At 48.3% G+C, this 13639-nt stretch overlaps 1 protein-coding gene across 1 annotated transcript; it reads left to right on the top strand.

Annotated features, from left to right (window-relative positions):
* The first annotated feature begins 336 nt into the window (after window positions 1–336).
* LOC102569240 (CMRF35-like molecule 3) lies at window positions 337–13153 on the top strand. The gene is made up of 7 exons (XM_006268634.4): window positions 337–540; window positions 4334–4663; window positions 7336–7462; window positions 8879–8988; window positions 9651–9703; window positions 11402–11509; window positions 11745–13153. Exons 1-7 carry the CDS (start codon window positions 498–500, stop codon window positions 11865–11867), a joined length of 894 nt encoding a protein of 297 aa, XP_006268696.4. The 5' UTR covers window positions 337–497; the 3' UTR covers window positions 11868–13153.
* Window positions 13154–13639: the final 486 nt, after the last annotated feature.

Raw genomic sequence — 13639 nt, 5'->3', positions numbered from 1 at the left:
AAATCCTATTGACTAGTGGGAACTGAAAGTCGTGCAGCTCAGCACGCTGAAAGAGCAAATATCAGAGATGGATATTTCCAGGGGGGTCATTAAGTGAAACCCATCCCCCCGTACTCTGCATCTGGTTTCAGGCATAGGACAACGGTGATCCTTTGTGTGACACCTCAAGACGCTCCATTCAGGGAGCAACATGGGGGCACAGGGTTAAGAATCTGGTTGTGAAAAAGTGTACACACAACTGGTTTGCCCTTGAAGGCAGCTGAAGCAACCTATCGAGAGCAATGACCGCATGAGTCACATTGCTCATTTCAGTTCCCACCCCCTCAGAAAGAAAAAGTCATCAGAGCACAGAAAACTGAAATTAAATACGTCTCAGTTTCAGAGTTTCCTGCCAGCACTTGGAAGGCAGACGGGGTCCCAGCAGCTCTGGCTGGGGCACAGAGAATGCAGGGTTTTGGAAACACTGCTGTAATCTGCAGCCTGAGAAACAAAGCAGGATGGTGAGGATTTTCCTTGTGTGGGTGTGGATTCTTTTCCCAGGTGAGAATATTTTACTTTTATTATTAATGGAAATAGACCAAAGGCTTGTGTTAGGGAATAGGAGCTGCAGTGACAAAGTGCTTCTGATTTCAGTTTCCCTATCAAGGGAAACTTAGGTTTGACACTGGGAGAAAGCGTCCAGGTTTAAATCCTTCCAGCAGAAGTCCCTATTGACCTGGAGAGAGTTCTGCCTCCAGGCTGAGACACTGGACTACTGCAGCAGGTTGTGACAATTGGGAAGATTTACTAGAGTCTGTGGGATGTGAAAATAGTTTCCCCGCTAACCCTTGAACAATTTCAGCCTGCACAGCTCGGAGTCCTTTTCCCTTGCCTGCTTCTCATGGGGCTGGAAGAATTTTTTCCATTAACATATTTAATCTCTCGGGCCTTATTGTAGGCTGGGTCTCTCCTCTTTCAAACTTCATTCTGGGAATTGGTTTTTCAAGAGTCCCATGACCGCACCATGCTTTTCTACTACATGCTAGCTGGGAAGTGTCCAGCAGGAGGTAGATGATACTTCTCTCTCCAGTGCATCCAGTCAATGGTGCCATTTACTAGACAGACCATAGGTCCATCCTGCCCAGTCTCCTGCATTACATAATGGTCTGTTAGTTATGTAACAAGGGATTTTAACAGCAGCTTTAAAAAGGTAGGATTTCAAAAAGACAGGATTCTGTCTGCACCCTTCCCAATACAATGCCCATGTTGGCTTTCCATTGTCTCTTTACATACTCATCATTCGCTTCCTTCCTCAGACCTAATGAAGAATGCATGGCACTTGAATGCTTGGCTAACTTTATTCCAGCCATGCAGTTAGTTCAATAAAAGGCAGCACCCCGAAAAAATCCTTGCTCTCACATAATTCCTAAACCATGTTGGCTATAACAGAACTGTAACATTACCAACTATGACACTTGTATATCTCCATTGTAATAGCTTGCCTCACATGCCATGTATTTTTCCTTGTGAACACCCCTGCAAGATAGGCAGGGTTTGGTATATCACAGGGAACTGAGTCCACAAAATGGACGGTGATGCTCCAAGAGGGACTTTGGCACCTCAGCTCCATCTAAACTCAGGATTTTGTCCTCTGTCCACCCCTGACTCCATCAGTGCATAAGCTTTCACCCCTGAAGTTTCACTTCTGCATTCTCAGATGTGCCTCAGGGTCCACCTGAAACAGAGCAGCAGTCACATTCATTCAACAGCACAGTAGTCACAATGCCCTCAAAACCAACTTGCCCACCTGCCAGGAGGAAGCCATACCCAGTAGACTATAGGGCTAGGGACAGGCATTCAAAAAAGCCTGAGCCTGAATTGATTCAATCTTTGCAGGTTAGCCTAACCTGCAAAGTTTGAGCAGATTTGGAGGTGGATAGATGTTCCCTTTTCATTCCAGAAATGCAGTCACATGCCTGCAATGGCTCAGGCTAGAAGCCTAGAGGTGCTAGAGTAGCCCTCCCTTTCCTTCCACAATGCTGGGGGGGGGGGGGGGGGGGGGGGGGGGCATGACCAGGTCCCAGCAGGACACTCCGATTAGGGAGAGGTTTAAACCCCCACCCTGCCTGCACTGTCTCAAGCTCCCTCCCTCCCCCACCCACTGCTCATGGGGCCAGAGTATTGCCAGACCCCAGCCCCCGGCTAGCACTCTGGGGCAAATTCATGTGGGGTTGAAAGTTTTCAAGTGCAATGTGCAGAAATGCAATATATTCCCTCTAAGAAGTTTAGCAACTCTCTATAGGCAACTTCCCTGTCTTAACCTTAAAGGGAATCACCTTATCCCGCTGGAGAATTAGTGCACACACACAAATACATGGGGACTTGTCCCATCTATTTAGGTTTCACAGTTACTGGAACCTGTGTTTGTGTGATTTTTTCACCTTTGTAGCATTGTGCATGAAAAAGATAGACAGTAAGGCATCACTGTTGTTTTGGGTAATGTGGTTTATACAGTGTCATTTCACTAACGCCGTTCCTGCGTTGTGGGTACAGAGGTGGAGGAGATGGACCCAGGCAGTGTTATTTACCCCCTCCCCTCCCCTCCCCTCCCCCCCCCAACCCGCATGTTACATGCACAGGCACCTTTGAATAAAATTCTGCAACTTTCACACAGGACAGAAGTAATGCTGGAAGAAATAGCTCAGCCATTTCTTCCTTGAAGGAACTGATAAAAATGGAAGTTCCTTTCAAACTGCTGTCTCCTCCCCCATAAAGTAAATAGAGAGCAACTTGTAGGTTTCAGCGGCTAAAAATGTGAGAGCAGAGTTTGCTTCATCAGCAGCTCAGAATTCAAAATTTTTTTGATTCTGTGTTGATAACACCCTTAGTAAGTGTGGGCACATGTCCAATTTTAACCAAAAGCATTTCCAGCAAAGAACCACTTCCTAGGAGGGAGGGGTACAGCGCTTGCATCTGTTGAAGATTCAGTAAAAAAGCTGTTACCTGTCATGAGTAGGGTAAGGGCGGGGGGCGGGGTGCTGGTTATCTTAAAATTCTGGTTATCCAGTTAATAATTGTACTGCCAGTGGCCAGACATGGAGTTGGGGGGGGGTGATGGTAGCCACATGCTGAGTGGGGGTGATGGTGGCCACAGCATACAGAGCGGTGGCAGCACAGGGTGGTGGGTGGCAGCGATGGCCACTGAATGTGAACCCCACCCTCCTTTGCATCTGGCTGGCTGACCAGAACTTCCAGTTAATAGGGTATTCTGGTTAGTAAAATCCTGGATAACAGAGTTTTTTACTGTACTGAGCTTTTCAATCTCCCTCTCCCTGTCTGCAAACCTGACAGGGCTGCAAGCCAGAAGGAGAGGCTGATAAAACGACAATGTTTATCAGCCCATCAGCAAAACAAAAGCCTCTCTCATTAGTTCAAGCTCTTCTTAAACAGCTTTTTCCAAGGAGGCACATTGCTAGCTGACCTGTTGATTAGCTCCAAAAAGACCTAAGCAGACACTGGTTTGTTTGCCTTTGTCCTGTTCCAGTGAAATTAGAGATACACACACCCAGACACCTCTTAACATTAGCTAGCATACCACATGCCTAGGGTCCATGGGACTGGAGTCTGCTGTGGGAGATGGGAGGGAGAGATGGGGGAATCTCTGCTTGAGCAGTGAGGGAAGCCAGGCAGACCCTGTTGTGCCTGCAGTCTCCCTCAATGCTCTGGTTAGGGAGGAGGGGGCAGGGCCAGCCTGTTCTCTGGAGCAGACAGCCCAGCCCAGCCCAGCCCAGCCCAGCCCAGCCCAGCCCAGCCCAGCCCAGCCCACAGCTGCAAAGCATCTTGGATGCTGGAGGACTCTGATTTAACTTAAACCAGGAAGGGGTCTTAGTTCCATTGCATTGCATAACTGATTTGGGTCAAACCAGTTTAAGTCTGCTACTATATTCAACCAGATTAATCTAAAACCAGTTTCAGCCATTTTGAAACTGGTTTATGTGCACTGAACTTATGTTCTGTTATAGGTTTAAACTAGTTTCTGATCACTTAAAATGGTTTATGTGATACGTCTGTCCCTAGCCTAGGTGATCCTGGGACAAGCATCCTCTCAGCTTCTCCTGCTGAAGCTGTTCCACTTTGCAGAAAAGAATTTAGATCCAGATCAGAGCCAGTAAGAGTCAATGTGGCTTGATAGCCCTGTGGTGAGGGCCCCTTGCATCAAGGGGTTGTTTACTCACAGGTCTCCTTACACACAGGACTATCTACAGAAGAAAGGAAGGGATTATGGACTAGCTCTGAACTGTGCATCTCCAGTTCCCATTCTCTTTTAGCATGAAAGTGGCTCTCTTCTTTGCAGGATGTTGGGCTCTGACTGAACCTCAGAAGGTGAACGGGACCGTGGGTGGATCAGTTCTTGTGTCTTGTCAGTACAGCAAAGATTATCGAAGTTACAAGAAGTACTGGTGCAGGGGAGACAACTGGAAACTATGCTCTGTGGACATTCAGACTACAGGGTCTGAGGAGGAAGTAAGACAGGAGAGACTCTGCATCAGAGACAATCATACTCTGTGCATATTCACAGTGACCATGAAGGACCTTCGAGAGGAGGATGATGACACTTACTGGTGTGGAATAGAGAAATTTGGAATTGATCTCATGTTCCTTGTTCGAGTGTTCATTCTCCCAGGTAAATTCTGAGTGGTTCTTGCTGTGGTTTGACTAAGGCCCAGATGGAGAGGACTTAGCCAAAAATGACTCCGCAACAAGTGCTTTATGGATCTCCTCCCACAGCCCCGAGGAACTCCAGCTGATTTCTTAGGTGCGTCATGTAAAGCAGGGAGTTGATTCTAGGTACAGCATCACATTAGTCCACATCTTGGCTTCCCAACTGCCTGCCCTTTCTAAAGCAAAATCCCTGCTTGAAATCAAGAATATTTTACCTGAGGCCTAAGAGAATGAGCCAGTTGAATAATTTTAAAATCCACTCACTTGCAAAAGTAATAAAAAAAAACCCCATGCAGGAAGTCTCATGTAACTAGGATTCTGAGCAGTCTTTTGGGTGCCCATGAAAAGAGTTAGCTTTAGGAGTTTCATAACTTTAGTCTCAGTGTTTGTGGCAAAGAGAGGACCCCTGACTAACCACAGAGCTAGTTTCCCATCTGCTTCTGGTCATGCCACCCACCTTGTCATGCCATGCCTTGTTGTAATTAATTATGTTGTTAATTAAGGCGGGAGGCTGCCCAAATTACACCCTGATATTGGGGTGGGGTGGGGCTATCCATGGCTCCATTCCACCCCTACACCACAACTCAAGCTTTGCAGATGGCATCTCAGGCAGTTGGCTCAACTGACCCCTTTGCCCATTAGCTGTAGCCCCACTCATGGGACCTTTGGCTCCATAAACCCTGGCCCCGTCTCAGGCCAGTCAGGACCCCAAGCTTCTTTGCTTATCATGGGCGTCCCTTATGGTGGGCCCTTGGCCCTTTTGACCCTTCCAGTCCTGGTCCCAGCATTGACCAGTCGAGTCCCTTGGTTAGGTTTACACCTCCTGCCTGCACTTAGGGATCGGGGTCCCCCATTCCTGGTTCAGGCGCTTCCTGAAGCTTACCTGGCCTACCCTGCTCTGATGGTAAATGACCCACCTGAAGGTGAGGGCTGGGGTTAAGGCACCCCTACCTGCCTTTCACCAGGGTGATAACTGGCCTGGCATTTCCTGGGGGCTCCTGCACCACCGAGAGCCCCACCAGGCCACCCACTCCTGGCAGGGTGCAGTTTTAGGTCATGCCTAGGACCAGGAGCCTTCAAACCATCCCCTACAGGTCCTGCCCTTACCTCTAGGAAGTTGTATTCAGCCTAATAGCCAGGCAATGTTACTGCCTGGCCTGACAACAGTGAACTACCCTGTTTATATAGGCAGCCAGGGATCTAAAATGGCCACTGCAATCAATCACCTGCTGCCTGGTTGGCTCAGCCCTTAAGGTGGCAGGCACCAACAGTGCCCTGCCACAGTGCTCCATTTTCCAAACATTCAATGCCTTAGAGGAGGGGGCAGCTTTACTGAGAAGCCCCAGAGAAGGTGCTGAGTGAGACCAGGGCCACAGAGAGCCCGAGCACTAGAGAGGGTGCAGAGGTAGATAGGGCCACGTGGGGCCCAGAGAGGACAAGGGGGCCGAATTATAATGGGGCCTGGACAGACCAATGTCTATCCCATCAGCGAGGCTTGGGGCATGGCAAAGGGGTGGTTGGAGCCACACATAGCCCATAAGGCTAGGGTGCCCTGAAGCACCCATTTGCAGAACAGGACCTACAAGGGGTCCAGGAGTCCATGGGGTCAGATAGTACAGCAACCGTGTCCAAGAGGATGTAAAAGGCAGCTTCCCTGATATATTTGAACACCAAAGACGTGGCAGGAGAGAATGTGAGGGTGCCCTTTGGGCCAGCTTGGCACAGGAAGGGGCCTTAGGGAGATCACGGCCATCCCGCAGGACCCTATGCCATGACAATACATTTGAAATTGCTTCAGCCATCCAGTGAGAAGGGAGAGGCAGAAAACAGATGACATATCACCAAGGTCTCTGCTAGGTATTTAATTTAAAGTGGCAGAGAACACAAATCCCCAGACTGATCGGTGTCCATCTTTTCCAATGGCTTTGCTTCTGTTTTCCCATTTCTACAGGAGCCTGCTCCCCACTTAAATCCATTTCCATTGTACTAAGACCTCTCTGGTTTCCCATTTCTAGCTCAATCCTTTGAGCAGTGACTGCACAATGGATCATAACAATAAGTATTCCAGACACCAGCAGAAAAGAGAAAGAAGTGAAAAGTATTACCATATATTCAGGAGATAGGAGATGGTTAATTTTAAAAGGCAATGAATAGTTAAAAGGCTGATTAACCCATTAGACACTACCACAATATACTAAGTCAAGGGCTTATTGGAATTCATCCCTCTTATGAATAATTAAACCAACTAGGCACAGTAGGATAAAAATTATGTCCAAGGGCTTCAGAGCAAAGAGGCAGTCACTAACTGATAACAGTTAGAAAGTAGCACCCCATGGGGCTAGGAACATCTATAATTGTCTCTTATGGGAAGAATACAGTTTTGTCTTGCATGTCTGTTGCTGGACCCTTCAGAAAAGGTATCTTGCTAAGTACACCCCTTACCTGGCTTGTTGCATGGATATACAGGGCAAGGGTATGAAGGTGTGACAGGTTAGTGTCAGGAGTCCTGATTCCTTATGGAGTAGTGTGTCCCAAGGAGTTCAGGCAGATGCCATCTGGTAGAATAGGAAATCAGTGAACTTTGCCACCTAAACAGCATGTTGTTAACACAGCTCAGCCTGCTTCTGTTTGCAGCTGTCCCCACTTCCCCACCCCCTGACATCGCCACCTCAACAACATCCGGAAAGGAAGAGACAGCAGATGTTGATGTTTCCACCATTCCAGATTTCACATGGGCCATGGGAGAGGCCGTTAATGCAAGGTGAGAGCACCCGGTCTCATACTAGACAGTGCTGTGGAGGTTGCATCTCACCAACCTCTCTGGTAGGATCAGGCTTTTGACTGCACTGGGAGGCCAAACACACATTACACAGTTGCCATCCTCAAGGCTGGAGGCCTCGCATCAAGCCCCAGCAGCACACAGGATTCTTGAGACAAAGAATCGGTTCTGCTGAAACACTTGATCTTAAAATGAGAGGCACTTCATTCAACTCACAGGACTCTGTGCAAAGAAGGCTTCAGAAAATGAACTGCACAAGTGGATTTTTGCTGGATTTGTAAAATGAAATTTGCTGGGATTTAGTTGGGTTTGTAAGCTGAAATATAGACATATGTTGACTTCAGCCAGGGCCAGGCAGTTCTCCTGCTGTACTTGCTTACTCTAAAGCGCTCTTCCAATAGTACTAACTGCACTAGTAAGCAAAAAGACCAGCCCAGCACTGTAGTTCTGACCTGCAGCATGGTGGGTCTTCCTGTCTTGTCATTTCTGTTTTTCTGATTGTATTTAGGGAAAGTGCCAGACCGAATCACCTCTGGCTTTTCAGACAGAGGTCAATTTGGCACTGTTTTTTACATTTCAGAGGAAGTGGTTTATAGGTCTCAGCCCAGGAAGGGGCTAAGCGCTGCAAGATGACTACTTTAGTCAGAAATATCACTACTTGCAAGCGAGAGATACAGTGCAAGGCTTTAACAGGCAGAGACTTTTATCCTTGGTCAGCTCAAGGGCCTGGCTTGTTAATCTAAGCACTTAACCAAGATATACTTCACCTATAAAAGCTTCATGGCAATTCTGTTGAAAATGTCAGCTATGAGGATCAGTATGTCCCATTGCTATTAGACTTGTGAAGGGTTTTGATGGAATGATATAACTGGCAGAGACTATGTTTCGGTCAACAGACTCATCCCACAGACATTTGCCCCCATGTCTGTATAACTCTGCTGCTCTTACTCCTGACTCTTCTTTGCAGAATTCAAGTCAATGCTGAACTCCTGTAGCTCCATTAGGAGACCAAAGCATTCATCCCAGCTGTGTCATGCCCTCTGCTTGGGGCAGCACACAGGCCTTGGTGTCTCCTGTTTATAAAATGAAGGGTGTTGGCTAATACTAACCCAACACTGGCAATTTGAGATGAGGAGCAAGATCAATATGAAGCCATGTTATGCTGGCTGGGGCACAAATAATGTTTAAGGGCTTCAAGGTGTAAAATTGGTCACTAACAGATTTAGAGAAAAGACTTTCCTGTGAGCAACTTATTCTACAGGATGTCCCATAGGAGGTTTCCTGAATCTTCCTGTGAAATGCCTAATGTTGGGGCACGCGCACATGCACACCCACACCCACCCAGTGTTAACATTGCAGATAAGAGTAGACATTAACACTCTGTCCTCCCTCTCCTAGTACCATAGACCCAGTCCTCCACATCATGACACCATCCATCCTGCTGGTTCTCTTTGTGATCATCCTCATTGTGGTAGGACTTGTAAGAGTATCGTGGAAGAAGAAAAAAGGTAAGCATTTCCTGATCGGTGAATGAGCCATTATATTCTTCCTTCCTAAATTCCTCATTAACCCAAGTCACCAACACAACTGAAAGAAAGTGGATTGAATATCTACACTGTCAAAGGGTAACAGTAGCATGCATAGACACATCTGACCTAGGCAGCTTAGATACCTGGAATGGGACCACTCAACCCAGACAGGAAAGTCCACCCAAGGCGCTGGGTGGTTATTTAAGTGGTCAGATCCCCAGAGGGCATCTAGACCCACATCTCAATCACAAGCATGGCACAAGTGCCTATTTTAAGCCATGCTGTAGTAGAGTTGGAGTGCTGGAGATATGGTGGCCCAGGAAAATGTGAGAAACAAGGTTTTCTTTGGTGATATATTTTATTGGACCAACTCTGTAGTTTGAGAGAGATGTTAGACAAGCTTTCAGGCCCCAAAAGTGTCCTTCTTCAGGTCAGATCTTAAAATTTTGTCTAATATCTTAAGCCAGGCAGATGGCTTGGATGGTTGGGAACTACCGGGGAGTGGGGAGGAGAAGACTTATTGCAGTATTTCATTGTGAGACTCAGAGGGATGCTGTGAGGGGGGGCCTCACAAGACTTCAGACACAAACAAAAGTACCTTTATTTCTGTTTGATACATTGCCTATTTACAATTCTTCCAGATCTTAAGAAAACATTGCAACCACAGAACAAGAACTTCTATCTCTGTAAATTGGTAAGAGACACACTCAGTACAGTTCTTAGATAGGACAGTGACAAGCTCAGTACAGGAACTGTTAGAAAGGAATGGAAACTTGCCAATGGCTCCTGAGCATAGAAAATTTCACCATTGCTAAACTGTAAAGGGGACCCACCGGTACCATTTACCTGAAATGAGTCCTTGGATGGGTCTAAAAGCAGATGCTGCACATTTGGGACCTTTGAGCCACACTAGTAGAGGCATCTATCTCCCTCCAAGAGCTGGCACATATCAATAGTTAGCTGGTGGTAGTGGTGGTTGCACCCACTTGAAGGAGTGTAATAGAGGGTCATGCTTTTTTTGTACTGAAGGCCCCAGTAGTGCCAATTAACTGACGGGGGGTGTGTGTGTGTAAAAATAGAGGTCCTTCTCCAGGCTTGTGCAGTGGCCATTTTAGCATAGATGAGACCTGTAGTAGCTATAGGAAGAGCCGCTGCCCACAACATAGTGCCTCTGGCTCCCCAAAGGGACACTCTGGCTAGGGACAGAAGTTACACATAGACTGGTTTAAACTTGTAACAGAACAGGAGTTCAGTGCTCATAAACCAGTTTCAAAATGGCCAAAACTGGTTTAAGATAAACCAGGTTGAATGTAGTATCAGACTTAACTGATTTAGGTCAAACTGGTTTATGGAACTTTGGTCCCAGACCCCTTCCTGGTTCAAGTTAAATCACAGTCCCCCAGCACCCCAGGATGCTTTGCAGCCCTGGGCTGGGCTGGGCTGGGCTTTTTGCTCCAGCAAAGCAGGGCTGGCTCTGCCCTGCTGCTCTCTAGGCTGAGCAGTGCGGGCTGACCAACAAGGGGATGGAGGTGGGAAACCTGGCTGGGGACACAGCCAGATGTGCATGGTGAGGTGGAGCAGCTCCTGCCAGATGTTTCCTCCACTGGAGTGGAGGGAGCAGGGACGTGGGCCAGCAGGCTCAGGCAGAGGGGAAGGAGCGAGGTTTAAACCCCCTATGTGGCCCATGGGACCCAGCCCAAGTCTGCATGTGGGCTGGCGGGGGGGGGGGGGGGGCTGCCGCACTTCTATCCCTTTCCCCACCCCACTCCTCACTTGAGTGGGGGAGGGGGCAGCCCCTGCCAGGACTTTCTCCCTCTCTCCCAGCCGGAGAGGAGAGCAGGGAGCATGGCCATGCCCCAGCCAGAGCCAGTAGGGTGAGGTGGGGAAGCAGGGTTTAATCCTCCCTCCTTCCCTTCTCTCCCCAGCATGGGACCCCAGTTGAAGTCTGCCTGGCAGTGGCGCAGCAGCCTGTCAGGCTTTTCCCTCCCACTTGCTGCTCGAGCAGTGGAAATGGGGGGCATGGCCAAATGCCAGCCCTGAGCCGGCCCTCACTTTGCCTCCCCAGTCATACTCAGCAGTCTGCAAGGGCCTGGCCATGCCCACCCACCACCTGGATCAGGTTCCTTCCAGCCTTGGGCTGCTGCCGAAGGGATGGGAGGGCTGCTTTAGCACCCCCAGCTTCTGGCCCGAGCCACTGCAGGCATGGGGCTGCATTTTCGGAATCAGAAGTGGATGTCTACTCACTTGCTTCTCAGTTCAATCTACACAGGTTAGATTAACCTGAAAAGATTAAATCGATTCGGGCTCAGGATTTTTGAATGTCTGTACTTAGCCTCTGAGACAGGTCCTTTAGAGCTGACCATTTATTCTGAATGCTACACATCCATTTCAGAAGCATGAAGCTGATCCTGCCCAGTCAGACATGTACATGAACATGCCGCCTACATCTAGCCTGTCCCTTCCTGAGAATGACTACGAAAACTTGCAAGGGATGAGTCAGGTAGGAAGAGCATCAGTAGGTGCTGCTGGAGGGCACAGCTTACCCTTGTGCGAACCTCTCCCAGGTATGGAGGGAAGAGGAGTTTCTCTACTGCCTGGATGAACTCTTCCCTCTGAAAGAGCCTCCCCCAACACCCTTTATACAGTAACCCAGACCCCATAGTGGCATGTAATCACTCCTGCAATCTTCCTTCTCCTTATCATAGCTCTTCTGACCCATGGTATCTTCATTTCAGGCTTCACCTTCCACAGCAAAGCATCCGCCCGCCCATCAAGAGGCCATCTATACCAACATGTGCCCAGGCACAGCCAGGCTGAACCCTCGCCATCAGCAAGCAAAGCGTGGGAGGAAAAAGTGACTGGCCCATACTCTTCTCACCAATGGGAGATGTAGCAGCTTATTCAGATTTTCCCACTGCACTTATCCAGATTTTCCCACTTCAAACCTAGCACTGAGTCAAGTTATTCATTCCTGTCTGAGGTTTGTGGGAGGGGTATGGCACTGTGACATTAATTAGGTGCTTACAACTGTTATATAGCTGCCGTGCTTGGACTGAACTGTAAGTCAAAGCCACAGTATCTCCCCACCCTGCACAGTTGAGTTACATGGCAAAGTACCGATACAGGAGAATGTCAGACATCCTCCATCAAATCATGTGACAAGGCCCTCAGACGCTACTGATGGGAGAAATACGTATTCCTGCTGTAGTAATGCAGTGCATGGATTAGGAAAAATTAAGTGCTGACTGCTCCAAGCTGCTATGCTGCTTGTTCTCATCTCTGCTCGTAGGGATGTTCCAGCAAATCTCCACCCCACCCTGGTGGGTGGCTGCCGGGGACTTCCAAGCCTGTCCCGACCTTCAGATTCCCTTCAGTTAGTGGTCAGGCACCCACTGCAGTTGAAGGGGAATTTCCTGATGCCTGTGAAGGGAGCAAGGCCCAGGCAGACCACTGAGCTTGCATGGCTGCTGGTTCTCCAAAGCGACACTGCTTAGAAGTAAAACTTAGGGCAAGGTCAGCCCCTTCCTATTGCCCTGGCAGGAGAAATGGAACCAGTCAGACCACAATTAATGAAGTCAAAAGTGAAACTGCCTTTTTTTGAGAGAAGTGAACAAGAAACGGAGCTCTGGGAGTCAGGGTTTCATTCTGGTCAGAAAGAGGGACCCCGGGTGTCAGCGAGCCCAGTGAGAGTCACCCCTGGAAGCATCTCACAGCCTGATGAGGGAAGCAGGACAATGAGGCTCTGCCTTGTTCTTATCTGGACGCTTTCCCCCGGTGAGGAAGATGTGAGATTGTACATCTGGACATGTCCGCCTAGTGCCGTGCTGGGCCAATGGTCCTAGCTTATTGCCCAGCTCTGTTGATGTATATCCTAGGTACACAACTGAGAAGACAAATATGAGAGGAAGGTAGCAAAGTCCTAGAATGCAGATGTGCTGTTACCCCAGGACTAACCTTCCTCTAGGGACTCCTTTACGCTCAGCCCCAACCCCTTTGAGATCCATAGGGCAGGGATTTAGCTTCAGTTTCTCCACAAGGTCACTCCTGGCTGGATTTCTACTGGGATCATCAATGTGACAATACTGCAGCCAGTTCTGTTTGAAGGCAGTTTTGAAAAATTGGTCTGGGGACCTGGGGGGGGGGGGGGGGGGGGCTGCTCAGCAGAGGGTGCAGCAGAGAACAAAAAAAAAAGGGAATGGAGGGCTGGGAAAGAAAAGGATTTACAGGGACAGACTTTAAGAGCCCAGTTTTCTTAGCTTATCAGAAAGGAGATGAAGAAGTGATTTCATTAGGGCCTAAGTACCATGATAGGCAGGAAATAACGGACTAAAAGCTTCTTCAATCTAATGGAGAAAGGCAGAACAAAATCCAATGGCTGGAAGTGGAAGCCAAATGAATTCAAATCAGATATGATACAATTAAAACAAGAAGTAGGAAGGGTAATACACCCTGGAATAAACCAAAGGAAAGGATGTATTCCTTTTTAAAGACCAGAGGTCTTTCTGCAAGATGTGCTGTAGTCAGGTCCCAGGTTTTGGGCTCAGGAAGGGGTAGCTAGGCAAAGGGAAAAAAATCTATCATCTGTGATATGTAGGAGGTCCAGCCACACAGGAGGAGATCCTGGCTGCTG

The sequence above is a fragment of the Alligator mississippiensis genome, chromosome 8 (genome assembly GCF_030867095.1).
Source record: "Alligator mississippiensis isolate rAllMis1 chromosome 8, rAllMis1, whole genome shotgun sequence".
Taxonomy (NCBI): domain Eukaryota; kingdom Metazoa; phylum Chordata; order Crocodylia; family Alligatoridae; genus Alligator; species Alligator mississippiensis.
The sequence above is the reverse complement of the archived record's forward strand: the minus strand, read 5'-3'. Positions and strand labels throughout refer to the sequence as shown.